General features: G+C 35.6%; 2 protein-coding genes across 2 annotated transcripts; both read right to left on the minus strand.

The window, feature by feature from the left end:
* Positions 1-1306: 1306 nt before the first annotated feature.
* On the minus strand, positions 1307-6007 carry LOC147397698 (uncharacterized). Its single transcript, XM_086449579.1, has 4 exons — positions 5275-6007; positions 2356-2451; positions 2149-2216; positions 1307-1535 (listed from the first exon to the last, which is right to left on the minus strand). The coding sequence occupies exons 1-4, from the start codon at positions 5905-5907 to the stop codon at positions 1424-1426; spliced, it is 909 nt and encodes a 302-aa protein (XP_086305705.1). The 5' UTR covers positions 5908-6007; the 3' UTR covers positions 1307-1423.
* Positions 6008-6560: 553 nt separating this feature from the next.
* LOC147397699 (vanillin synthase, chloroplastic-like) lies at positions 6561-12987 on the minus strand. Its single transcript, XM_086449578.1, has 8 exons — positions 12725-12987; positions 12455-12576; positions 9710-9825; positions 9034-9107; positions 7948-8212; positions 7432-7563; positions 6893-7028; positions 6561-6797 (listed from the first exon to the last, which is right to left on the minus strand). The coding sequence occupies exons 1-8, from the start codon at positions 12916-12918 to the stop codon at positions 6760-6762; spliced, it is 1077 nt and encodes a 358-aa protein (XP_086305704.1). The 5' UTR covers positions 12919-12987; the 3' UTR covers positions 6561-6759.
* Positions 12988-13337: the final 350 nt, after the last annotated feature.

Below are 13337 nucleotides of genomic sequence, written 5' to 3' on the forward strand. Positions count from 1 at the left end.
TCAATGCTTTCGAATTACAACCGTTTACACAGAAAGATGAGTACATTGCCACAATACTTTGCTTAGGAGTTTCACCTGAACCATTCTAAAACTTCACAATGAGAAATCTTATTAAAAAATAAATATATAACAACTCTCTCTACTTCTCTAACTCAGAATATTACTAAGAAAAGGCTTAAAGAAGAAAAAAAGAAGATATGAAAAACTTAGGAACTTTTATTCAGATCTAAAAAATATTTTCCTTTTTTTCTTTTGATGATCTTCTATGAATGATCTCTCCTATTTATAAAAGAGAAAGAGGGATAGAATTTGAATGAAAAACCCTAACAAATTAGTATAGACCTTGAAAGAGTCAATAAGTTTGAAGATACCCAAATACCAAATCTATTTATAAAAAAATGATCGCATGATTGATTCTTAGCGTTCGGTCGACCGAGCGACCAAACTCAAGAGCTTTGAGACTTTCGGGTTTGATTGACTGAACAATCTCGGTCGTTGGAGTGATCAAATAAAAAGGTTTTCAAGTTTTGGGTTAGGTTGACAGAATTAACTTGGCCGTTCAAGAGATAAAAGAATGGGGTTCACAAGTTTCGGGTTCGGTCGTCCGAGAGAGTAGAATAAAAAGATACCCATTTTCGGGTTCAGTCGACTATACATGGGTCAGTTGACCTACCAAGGACATTTACACACTAACCTAATTTTCTGCAATCCATTTTCAACGTGTGTTAAACTCGATTTTGTCCTTCATTCTTCTTGTCACTTCCTTTGAGTTTGATTTTCAATAAATTTGACTTTGATGTAATTTCTTCAAGCTAAACACTTCTTAATATAATCTTATACATTAATCGATTACATTTGAAGGGAATTATAGGAAAATCAATTTACATACAAGAAACGATGCAAATCATGGATATGAACAAATTCTTTTACATTATGATTTTAATCTTCTTTTTTTTTCCTAATCTAATCTATCCCATGATCCTTTGAAGGTAAAGGTGTTAGTTTTTTTCAATGCTCGACACTATGGAAAGAGTGTTAAAAAAAGCTACGGAGGATCTGCTCCCGTCAAAATTTTACTACAAAAGATTCAAGGCAGGCAACAATAATTAATTAAAGAATAATGATGAATGCACGCGGTTTTGGATACACAGCTGACGTGGCAAGGGCACAAAACCGCAAAACTTTTTCATGTGTATCCCGAAGAAAAAGATCTATGATTTTGTGCCCTTGCCTTGTCAACCGCATATTCAAAACCGTGGGCATTCATTGTGACTGTCAATTAAATAATGATCAGTATTCCATCTAATTAACATATAATATAGTGTCCTCTTGATTAGAGTTTCATTTATTTATTTTAAGGACAGAAGTTTATATATGCCAAGCAGACCAGGAGTTTATATATACTCGAAGAGAGGCAAAAAGTTTATATGCAAAAAAATCTTTTGATGATTTCATTGAATTGGTTTGGCTCCTCAACATGGGGGTAATGTGCTGCGTTCTTCAACACTACCAATCCAGCCTTCTCTCCAAGAATCCTGTCAACATTATAGAAATAATAAGGCAATCTTAACCAAAAAGGCAATCTGGATGCAAAAATTATTGTACCATATCCCCTTTAAAATATTTAGCATTTAAGGTATATCTCCATTTTGGTATGAATTTATTTTTCCAGAAAAGACACCCGTTGTGCCTTTATTTTCTTGAAATATATATATTTTTACCCTTGTTACGAACTACACAAATACAAACATGTGCACTTGTATGAAATTCAAAAGAAAGGTAACCAAGTAATTTCTAAGAAAATGCAAGTATGACGTGTATCCTTTTATATATATATAAACTCGATGCCACAAGAAGGATACACCATATATGCTAAATATTTTAACAAAGAGTTGTGATGAATACAAGTGGCTGACATGGCAAGGGCATAGAATCATAGATATTTTTCATAATGATACACAGGAAAAAGGTGTGGTTTTGTGCCCTTACCACGTCAGCCGTGTAACAAAATCGTGTGCATTCATCCTTATTCTTTAAAAATAGATATGACAAGGCAATTTTGGCATCGTACATGCTCGTTTGGTACGTACTTCCCCCTATAAATATTTATAAATAAAAAAGAAATTATAATTTGATTCATCTACATACTTCTTAAGATCCAAAGCCTTTTCCAAGCGGAATAATTGATCTTGTTTTCCCCATACGATCAGGACCTCCTGCAAGCACAAACGCGACTTCGTGTCAAATCATCGAAAACTATATGTGATTCATGTTCTTATCATCCTACATTATAAACATGTCTCCTATAGATGCAACAATCTAGATTTTCCTATTATTAAATCACATATTTTGTACCTGTTGAAGAGGAGAAACATGTAATATGTCGTCTTGTCCCAAGGTTATACCCTTATAAAGTTCCAGCTTCTCCTGTCGGTTCTCGACACACATAACCTGTAACCATAAAACCATCTTCTCAAATTTGGATTAGTTTATAATTATGTGTTTAATTAATGTTAAAAACATTTTTCATGGTACAAGCATGAGAAACAATATTTATAAGTCTATTTGTATCATTTTCATTATTCTGAATTATACTTTCAAATATTATAAAATTATTAAAGACTTTTTTTTTTTTTTTTTTCTAAAAAAAGTGAAAGTATATGTATCATTGATTCACAACTACATGATACTGAGTATAATGTTGTTGTTCTAATTTTTCCAATCAATCTTCAAGAGACAACTACATGAATCTCAGTTATCCATTTATTAGTTAAACAAGAAAATTTTTACACTTTAATTACTTCCCTTCTCAAAACTATGTGGCTTCAGAGATTTTACGTAACTTTCTTTGGTGTGACTTCTTCTAACCTCTTCCAAATATGTTTTATCAATCTCTTCTTCCCTAATGTATCCGAATATTGGTTTTGTAAGGTTACCCATCAAATGAATAGTTAATCTATGCTCCCCTTGATGAATATAAAGAAAAATTATTCAATTTATAATATAAATCTTTATATATATATGGGGGGCATTCAGCTGACAATCTTAAGATAACTAAACACTGACAAAATTTATAACCTATGCGGTTTAAAAAATTTAGATTGAGCTGATTTTTTGTGAGAATGATCTCCTGAAAACTTCTAATCCCATCAAAATTATTTTAGAATTATGAACCATCGATTTTTTACCGAAAATTTGTAAATCACTTTAGATGGACATAGAAGTTTTATATTCAGTTGATTTTTTTGTGAGGATGATCTCCTCATCATAGAGATCATCCTCACAAAAAAATCAGCTCAATCCGAAACTTTTAAGCCACATAAGACCAAAAATTTGTCGACCTTTTGTCATCCTAAGATTGTCAGCTGAACGTCCCCCCTATATATATACACACACACACACACACGATTCAAGAGACAACAAGTGTGACAACGATTTTTCTTTTATATGGGTTAGAAGTTTCGAAATAGACTGATTTTTTTTTTTGAGAAGTTGGTCTCCTCACCATAGAGATCATGCTCACAAAAAATCAGTGCATTCCGAAATTTCTAATCCCATCAAGAGTGGTTTACAAAAAAAGAAAAAATTGATGGTCCACGATTCTTCAACTTGTAAATTTGGGTTAGAAGTTTTTGAATAGGCTGATTTTTGGTGAGGAACTTTTAATCCCATTAAAAGTGATTTACAAAAAATCAGTGTGTCAAACATTTGTCAATATTTGGGCTATCAAAAAATCTAGTCCTATCAAAAGTGGTTTACAAATAAACGACTTTCCACAATTTTTCTTGTAAATTGGGGTTGGAAGTTTCAAAATGGGCTGATTTTTTTTGAAGATAATCTCCTTACCATATAGATCATCCTCACAAAAAATCAGTTAATTTCGAAACTTCTAACTCATACATTGAAAAATGTTATATATATTTTGTGTTTGTTCTTGAGGTTTGAATAATAAATTCAATACAATGAAATAATCACAAACCATTTGTTAGCCTTACCTAGGGTGGATTTAAGGGAAGTCAGTTTTTTTTTTTTTTTTTTTTTTTTTTTTTTTGGGGGGGGGGGGGGGGGGGTGGGGAAGATTTAAATAAATAAAAATTATAACGATTGACTAAATTGGAGAAAAATAAAATCTATTATTGCCCGCACAATTTTTTTTTTTTAATTTATGAATGTCTTAGTTGCCCTCCCATAGATAAAATCTTGGCTCCACCCATGGCTTTACTTACATACTCCCATTACTAAACCATATGTATCTCCAAGAACCCTAAATAACATTGTCCAACGATCAAAGAAATGTAATTTACAGGAATAATGTTGAAGTGACCTCAGTCTAGAACCTCATATCACACTTTTTGACATGAAAGTGTATGGGAACCATAGATGCTTTTCATCAAGATACAAGTGATAAAGCATCTATGGTTCCTATCCACTTTCACGTCAAGAATTGCAATATGAGGTTCTAGGTTGAGGTCACTCCAGCACAACTCAATTTATAGGCATCTCTTAGGGGAATCCTTGTGAAATCAGTTTTAATTCATAAATATTTTTTTTTCTTATCTTAACTGTGTGAAATCAGTTTTAATTCATAATTTTTTTTTTCTTATCTTAGGTGCGCACTAGATGATCTAGCTCAAATGAGGATTTGAATCTCGAGGTTAGTAAAAGAGTTGTGTTGGAGTGACTACATTGTCGTGGAGTAGCACATGGAAACATAGATGCTTCTCATTCATATCTCGAGAAAAAACATATATGGTTCCGTGTACACCTCCACATCAGCATAGTGTGAAATGCATTTACTCCTGCATTTTCCTTAGAAAATAATTATTATTAAAGTCGTGCTGGGGTGACACAAGAATTACTATAATTCTCACAATTCTGACGTGGAGGTGCAAACATAACCGTAGATGATTTTTACTCGTATCACGAGGAAACACATCTACAGTTGTGTGCACACCTCCACGTCATAATTGTGAGAATCATAATAAATCTTGTCACCCCAGATAAGTGTTATTATTATTTTGAAAAAAGAAGAATCGTGATAATATAACTTGCCAGGTGGCATACTCAATCGACTCACATGACAAGTTTGGAAATCGTAGAGTTGCACACCTTGGGATACACAATTGCACTTCCCCATAAAAAAGTGTTTCTTAAGGGAGACATGTATCCCGAAGCGTACAGATCTATGATTCCCGAACTTGTCCACGTTAGGGAGTCGATTGAATATGCCACCTGGCAAGTCATATTATCAGGACTCAAAAATGAAACACTTACATTGATAAGGTCGGCTACAACGAAGTTGGGCAAAACGCGATAACGCTTGGCCATGACCAGGCCAATCAATGTTCTCATGTTCTTATTTGTCATCGGGATCATCAAATCCTCAATCTTCTCCACCTTTGCAAGGGCCAACAAATCATCTTCATCCTTCTTTTTCTTATTAATGGCAGAGCTCAAAAGAACCACCTTTTCCACCCTCTCTGGCCACATCTTTGCCATTTGATAAGCCACAAAACCACCATAACTCGCTCCCATGACCGAAAAACGCTTCACCCCTATCTTGTCCAAAAGTTTTCCAATCGAAACCGCTTGGAAAACCTCTGACCGATCGGAAGAAGTCGTGGTGGATTCTCCAAAGAAGATGAGGTCGGGAATGTAAAGGTTGAATTGAGGGGCAAGGATGGGGACTTGTTGGTGCCAATACCAATAAGAAAGGGGTCCAAAACCATGGATTAGTAGTAGAGATGGTTTAATGGCTGTGACGGCTAGACCCCGTGTTGGGCCCCAGAAATGGATAGTGGTTTCAGAATCAATGTTGATGGTTTGAGAGGAGAGGCCAGCAGAGGTGAAAGCACGACGAAGGTAGCCTTTGTAGAAAGAGATGACGCTGAGACAAGAGCTTGTCATGGTGATTGGTGGTTGGTTTTATTAAAAACTCAATCCAATTCAACCACAACAGACTCTATGTGTGAGAGAGAAAGATGAAGGGTTGATTTTCATGATAAATGGGAGATGTTGTGGTTGAGATTTTGGATGAGAGAGAGAGAGAAAGAATACCGTTTTTTCCGTTATGTTGGTGGTTGATGTACCATGAAATTATCATTAATAACAAAATCTTTTGGTTAATTAATAGATTTCTATTATACAACCATGGATTTTAAACTCAGTATCTCGTAACCAACTCATGTGAGTCACATCTTAAGAGTCAAAAACCTTTAAAATCAAAGCAACGGCTGAGATGAGATGAGATGAGATGAGAGAGACCTCCCAATTAATGATTCTCAAAAGAAATAGCTCCTAATTAGATTCAGCCTACCCTAAAAATCAGCCTGAATGGTGATTTCGCATCATTTGAATTCTGGAATTGATCAATATGAGGTGAAAATTGCTCAAATCAGTGGGCAAGATATACACAATCTGACTGACATTGTCCAGTAAAAAGTAGGCCAAATATTCATAAGTCAATCAATCTTGAAAAATAATAAGCCATTTGGCATGCGGAGTAGAATTATAGTAGGGTATCTAACTAACTTCCGATAGTACTAGATCGCATTTAGAAGTTGTATAAGCGCATGCTTGCAGACATCACCATTTATATAAAGATAAATATATATACATTGGGTCTGATCTTGTGCATCACAGTTACACTAATAATATAGGGTTTTAGTCTATCTTTTACATATTAACATGTAATTCAAGGTAGACCGAAACAAAAGCATACAATCCACTAAAACATCTACCATTTCTCTGGAGAACATCCTATGCAACGACAGGATAGGAAGCACAAGTGGCAAGACCTGCAACCACAACATCCAAACCAGTTTTAATTATCAAATTCATTGTTCTAATCAACCAGATACCAACCTATATTTATTAGGGGTCACAAACTCACCACACATGTTCTTTCCCCTCTCAATCTTGAAGTAGCCGTGATCACCCCAATCTTCTCCCCATGAGTTCTTGACAAGCCAATATGGTATTCCATTTTCTACACCATACCCAACAGCCAGAACCGCATGATTTACATCCTGCGTGCCAATCAGAGTCAAGACAAGTAAAGTTATACTTAAGCACCTTGTCACGTTAAAAATATCTGAATCACTGGTTTGATTTCTTGGAAGCAACTCAAACATTTGAATTTTTTTTTACATAAAATTCAAACACCACTCAAATTGTTATCATGAAAATATATCTTAGTAGTCTCCAATAGATAAGAAACTAAGAAAAAGTTGATTCAGATGGTACGTTGAAAGTTTTAAAAAATGTGGATTAAGGTAGCGAGAACAAACAAAAACACACTTAGGAAGAATGTAAGACATTGTTATGGACAATTGAATAGAGTAATAAGATAGTTCGGCTGAACCTAAATTTTTGGGGGTAAGGTTTTGATGACAATGATGATCATGATAAGATTCAATCGAAAAAACTCACCATAGGAGAGGTGCCACATATGTTGCTGGTGTAAACTCCTCCATTATAAAGTTTGAAGTTCTTCACAACCTCGAATGCAATACTAACTGGCCGAACAAGTCCCACTGCATGCAACAACTCATCCTCGGCTCCCTGTATGTCATATCAGAACTTAGAAAACCCATATTGAAATAACTTTGGCTTCTTTAAATGTCATGTGTGTTATTATCTTTTTTAGCATCCATCTATGTTTTCTAGTGTTTATAGGAGTGCAAGATAGGATTAGTGTGTCAAAAATGGTATCAAATGTGGTTTTTGTAATAAAGTTGGCTCTTTGAAGGAACCATTGGTTTTAAATTCATTAAGAAATATAAATTGGTCCAAATAAATTGAACCAAGATCAGACGACTAGTACAACTAATTTGAGAAATTTTAGGTCCAATCATTGGTTCGGTTCTTGAAACATTGGTTAAATCATTCGATCTATAAGAACCATCAACACAGTCAAGATCCATAAGGGAGGTGCATGGACTTTACCAGAGTAATGTTGACTGAATCAATAACCTTCACAACAGCATTCTCTGCGGAGAATTTGCAGACGCCATCTTCTCCAGTGTAAGGGTAAGCTTCTTCAGTTTCGAGACCACCATTGTACTTTATGTACTCAAAGGCTTGCGAAGGCAATCCCCCGTTGCATCCAAAGTTGTTGAACGCTCCGGCACAGTCCACCAGCTGCTGCTCCGACAAAGAGACACTTTTCCCGAACGCCTGCTTATATGCTGCCTCCAGAGCTCCAGTGGTGCTGAAAATGTTTTAGGTTTGGCTCACATTTAGTCACTTATCAAGACTTAAGAGGGCTGTTGAGTCAATTGTCTTAAGATTCATGGTGCACACAACCTACGTCTAAGATGAGAAGAAAACCATTTTTTCTAGAGATCAGTACAGATTTTCTAGAGATTTGTTTTTTCTAGGAAATCCGAAAGAATATCTTCCTATCTTAGCGATAAATTTGAGGCTCTGCATCGAATGTCATTTTAAGCTTTGGTTTCTTTCCTCGTATTTAAACAAACCAACTAAAGCCAAGAAAGCATCCAAAATGAAAATGAGGCAGTTCTTATAGTCCCTGGAGTTTAGTTGCAATGCTTTTGCCCCATTCCATGTCACACTCATCGAGGTCCACTGTTAGAGGATAGAGGTGTGTTATATAAAGGTCAATGAGATGCACCCTATAACGCACATTTCATGAAATGCTGTATCTCATTTACTTTATACAGTGCACCCTGTTCTAATAGTATGGTTAACCCCTCGTGAGCCTACGCAAAATCAGCCTTATTGGGTATTTCTCATTGTTCAATCAGTTGTTTTCAACAACAAGCATTGAATCCGACAACAGGACCAATAAGAAACCCATTGAGAAAAGATGCTCTAATAACAATGACAAGAGAGCAACAATCATGCTGATCTTGTGTGCGCCACGTGAAGCACAAAGCAGACAAGAACAGGAATAAGGTATAAACACATTTCCAGGACTGCAACTAAAGTAAACTGTGGATAATGCCATTCTCTCTCCCATGCCATTTATGTTGCTAACTATCTATGTTGTGATTTGAACTGTGTCCTCACCTGAACGTCCAGCAGGATCCACAAGAACCTTGATTTTTGACTGGGCTGACTATGCCAGCTTCTCTCCAGTCTTTCTGTGCAGCACAAGTGCATGTAATAACATTATTTCCAGGATATTTAATGCATATTCCAGAAATTGTAAGCTTATGTTTGATGGACAGAATTCAATGTAGGGCATTCAAAGAAACATCGCGTTAATTATTTGAGAATAGCAGAGATGAAGATGTTAGGATGAATGGGTGGAAAGACAAACAAAAATGAAATTAGAAATGAACAAGTTCAAGAAAATATAAGTGATTGCAATAGGTCATAAACTAAGATAGTTTGGCACGTTCAAGGAAAGTTGGTTACAATCCAAGTTTGAAGGAATATGCAAGTTGAAGCTTTATAAATAGTGAGAAGAATATCCAAAAGAACATGGATTGAGATAATGAAAGTGGATGTGAACACAATTTCAATTACAAAGATGTGGCTCTAGATAGAATTGAATGAAGGAACAGGATTTGATCAGTTGACCCCTAATCTTTATGATTAAGCTTCAACTACAATGATGATCATAGACAGATGGTTAGAATCATATTATCTTATTGTATGATTGGAGTTATGATGTCGAAGTGATGAACATGAACCCAAGCAAACGTGCATCATAACATGCAAATAAATATATATCAAGTACCGTTGGAGGGAGCAGAGCATCAGTGAGCCTGTGATTGCCCTTTGTGGTGGCAGAACATTCTTGAGCAGCTCCCAACTTCTGCGCTTGGAATTCCTCCCAGCTCATATCAGCAAACTCTGTAAAAACATAATTAAACAGAATAAATAACAAAATGGAGGGTGTATGATCTGTCATACAGTGGCAAATTTTCAAGTGGGTGTTTCTATGCAAGTCTTACCAACCCCATTAGATGTTGTAATCAAATGATGATTTAACAAATTATTTCCTCTTTTACCATGCAGAACCAAATATAATTAGTACCACTCCGAAATTCATATTTGAAATAGATTAGACTCTCCACACTCTTATCAATTTCATTACGTATTCTTCTTCAAGTGGATCCAACAAAGATATTGATCTTTAGAGAATACTATTAACAGACCAACCCCTAAAAATAACCACAAATAAATGAGATAGAAAATGCAAGTACACAACACAAAGATTTATATGATTCCCCCAAGATTTGTGGCTTGTCCACTGACCCGACCCAAGCCATTTTCCGGATGCTCTAAAAGACCAAAATAGAATAGAATGTTTATCCCATGTAAAATTGTATGCCTAACAAATTAGGCTTGGCAATCTACCAAGACAAAAGTACAGTTTAGGCATAAAACTTTTCATTAACTAATAGTAATTCTATGTTAACTAGTACTATCAGGTTCCACGATCCAAAAAAGACAAAAATACCCCTTCTTTTACATTGCAGTTTAGCTCATTTATAGCTAGGTGCAGTACAGGAGTATTTTTTGTTCACAGACTCTTCAGTGTGTGCCACATCAAGCATAGTAAGGGTAGTTTTGTATCTAACAAGAGTAATTTTGTAAATTAGGGATGCCATTCATTACACGCCAGTAAATGTGATTTGTGGATCTTGGACATTTGTGAGCAAAAAACTTTTCCTAGGCGAAAGAAGAGTTGGCAATGATCCGAAATATACCCGACGTCCAAACCAATTCAATCCAAAAAAACATGAAAAATCGGATTGGAATCTCATATCCGAAACAACTTCGGATCGGATTTGGATCTACCCCAATCCGCTCCGAAAAAATCTGATCCGAACATATTTTTAATAACTTTTTTATTATTTTTAATTTCATAACAATACATGTGGATAAAACGTTTTAGTATTTTTGATTTCCCCCTATATTTGTAGTTGGAAATTAGATTTTTTAAAATTTTATAATTTTGAACATTGATCATTTGAAAATAAGGCATGTGTTTGGATCAGTTTCGGATTAAAGATAAAATAAAATGAATCAAATTCAGTTCACATATTCACTAACCCGTTTGGATCAGATCAGGTACATGTTTAAAAAATTATGATCAATATTAGAGTGATACTAATCCGGTACTAAGCCATTGCCAGCCCTAGTGCAAAGCCAATTTAAAAAAATCCAAAATAATTTTTTGGCTTCCAATAACCGATTAATGCACCAATTTATCCTTCGTTGGGTTTACAACCTACCCAAAAGTTAAAAATGACCAATAGAATTACTCAAATATAAACTAAAAGTCATCGATCAAGATTTGAAAATCAAGTCAATCAATCAACATATTTACCAAATATTCAAGAGCTGATGGACCCAAAAGAAAATAAAAAATTATACCGTATACAATGGAACATCTTTTAAGAGGTGTGACATTTTTTATTTTTATTTTTTGGGTCAAATAGAGACATCAAACTTTTATATGGAATCTTTTAGTTTCCAAGAAATATATAGCTTAGACTATGGAGAGAATTTTCTCAACTACAGGGGGAACTTGTAAATAACAATTATTTATGGGGGCCGTCCAATATAAGACCAATCTATTTTGCAAAAAATTAAAATTAAAAAAATAGACTGATTTGGATCATTTGATTAATTTTAGGAAAATGCTGGAATGACACAAACGGAGACACAAAGGTGAAAAAAAAAAAAAAATTTGATGCGGCCGTAGATGCTTTTTACACATATCTCGTAGAAAAGCATCTAAGGTTATGTGCGCGACACCCCCGTCATTTTGTCACCTTTGCGTCTCCGTTTGTACCACCCCAGCACGACTCTTAATTTTGTCGTCCCTTACGTAATGTGTGTCCATGCTAATACCAAGTCCTATTCGAGCCTCGAGGACCCACCACCATCATTCGGACTCTTTAAAAAAAAAAAAAAAAAAAAAGGTGGAGGTCCTGTGTTCCTGGGAGTTGATTTGTTATCAGACTTCTGGTGTCTTTACCCACCACGTGGCATGCTGTTTCAGGTTGATTGATCCAGGAAAGTTTGACCTATCTCTTATTAAAGCTACACACAAAAAGAAATTACCTAATCACCAATCAGGTTAATTCTTGAGGGCCAAACATTCGTAGAGTTCGCGGGGGTAAAGAGTATGCCACGTTGTGTACAAAAGAGGACTGAACGGGCTTGCTACCCAACTCCCAGAACTATAGGATCTTAAATTCTTACTAAAATAACTACAGAATACCAAAGCGTTTGTTTTTTTTTCCTTTTTTTTTTGTGGGTAATGGGGGGTTTTGATCCCATACTTAACTCACGCACGACATTATGTTAAAACGAACACATATGACCTCTCCCTTAACCAAAACCAGGCGATCAGAGCTGTCCAATCACAAAATCGTTGAACATAGCTCAGATCGTTTAGTGGCAAAAAACCTCCTGGCGCACGTTAGACTAATAATTTGGAAAATAAAATTGAGTGAAAATTACTTACTGTTTAGGGCTAGAGAGTAAGGGAGGCCCTTTCTCTTAGTCGATCTAATCAGTTTCATGCTCTCCACAAAATTACTGAATCTGAGCTTTATCTCTTCCACTGTCTCGTACCTCTTCCCGTACCTAAAAATACACCCCCGGCGCATTTTAGTTACACATAGTTTATAAAAATAAAATAAAAAATCCAATCAAATCAAAGTTCAGTAAACAGATCTATGATTTTTACAGATCATCAGATCGACGGTTGGATGATTAGAGAATAAATGATCACCTCTTAGCGAAACTAGCGAAGGCGAAGGCATGACGCGTGTTTCCGATGATCTCGAGGAGAGAAGATTCGAACTCTTGAATACCGTCGGATGCCAATCTGATGGGATTCTCATCATCGAAGCTGGATCTGGCACGTGTAGCGAAGACACAGCAGAAGAAAAAGAGGAGTAAAGAAAGTGAAGGAAGACGAGCCATATGTCTCTCTGTAGTCTGTCCTCTCTTCCAAGTTTCAAGGGCAAGATAATTAGTGGAGAAAAGCGAGAAGAAACGTGGGATTTATTGGACATGAGATTGGCGGAGGTTGGCCACTTTACCGTATTTGTATACGTATTTATACGGATGACGTATAAGCTGACGTGGATTCGTTGAACATTTTTCGTCTTCATGCGCGGGATTCTTTGTTGATGGCGATACGTCCCCGTTTATTCGTTTATTTTAATGTATGACACTTCCAAATGACGAAAATAACCTTTATGTGTGTTAGAATTTTCATTAGTCACGGGCAAATATATATATATATATAGGTCCCGTTCAGCAACAAACATTTTGGCAAAACATTTTTCAAAATATGGGTTAGAGGTTTTAGAATGGGCTGATTTTTGGTGAGGATGATC

The sequence above is a fragment of the Akebia trifoliata genome, chromosome 8, assembly GCF_017979445.1.
Source record: "Akebia trifoliata isolate Shusen 1 chromosome 8, ASM1797944v1, whole genome shotgun sequence".
Lineage (NCBI taxonomy): Eukaryota > Viridiplantae > Streptophyta > Magnoliopsida > Ranunculales > Lardizabalaceae > Akebia > Akebia trifoliata.

Excerpts from the sequence above, each read along its gene's own strand:
- LOC147397698 (XM_086449579.1), bottom strand. The coding sequence starts at position 5,907 with ATGACAAGCTCTTGTCTCAGCGTCATCTCTTTCTACAAAGGCTACCTT. Across the intron at positions 2,217-2,355 it reads ATGTTTCTCCTCTTCAACAG|GAGGTCCTGATCGTATGGGG; the intron begins GTACAAAATATG and ends TTGTGCTTGCAG. Across the intron at positions 1,536-2,148 it reads AAGGCTTTGGATCTTAAGAA|GATTCTTGGAGAGAAGGCTG; the intron begins GTATGTAGATGA and ends TAATGTTGACAG.
- LOC147397699 (XM_086449578.1), bottom strand. The coding sequence starts at position 12,918 with ATGGCTCGTCTTCCTTCACTTTCTTTACTCCTCTTTTTCTTCTGCTGT. Across the intron at positions 12,577-12,724 it reads TTCGCTAGTTTCGCTAAGAG|GTACGGGAAGAGGTACGAGA; the intron begins GTGATCATTTAT and ends GTGTATTTTTAG. Across the intron at positions 6,798-6,892 it reads GAGGGGAAAGAACATGTGTG|GTCTTGCCACTTGTGCTTCC; the intron begins GTGAGTTTGTGA and ends TTGTGGTTGCAG.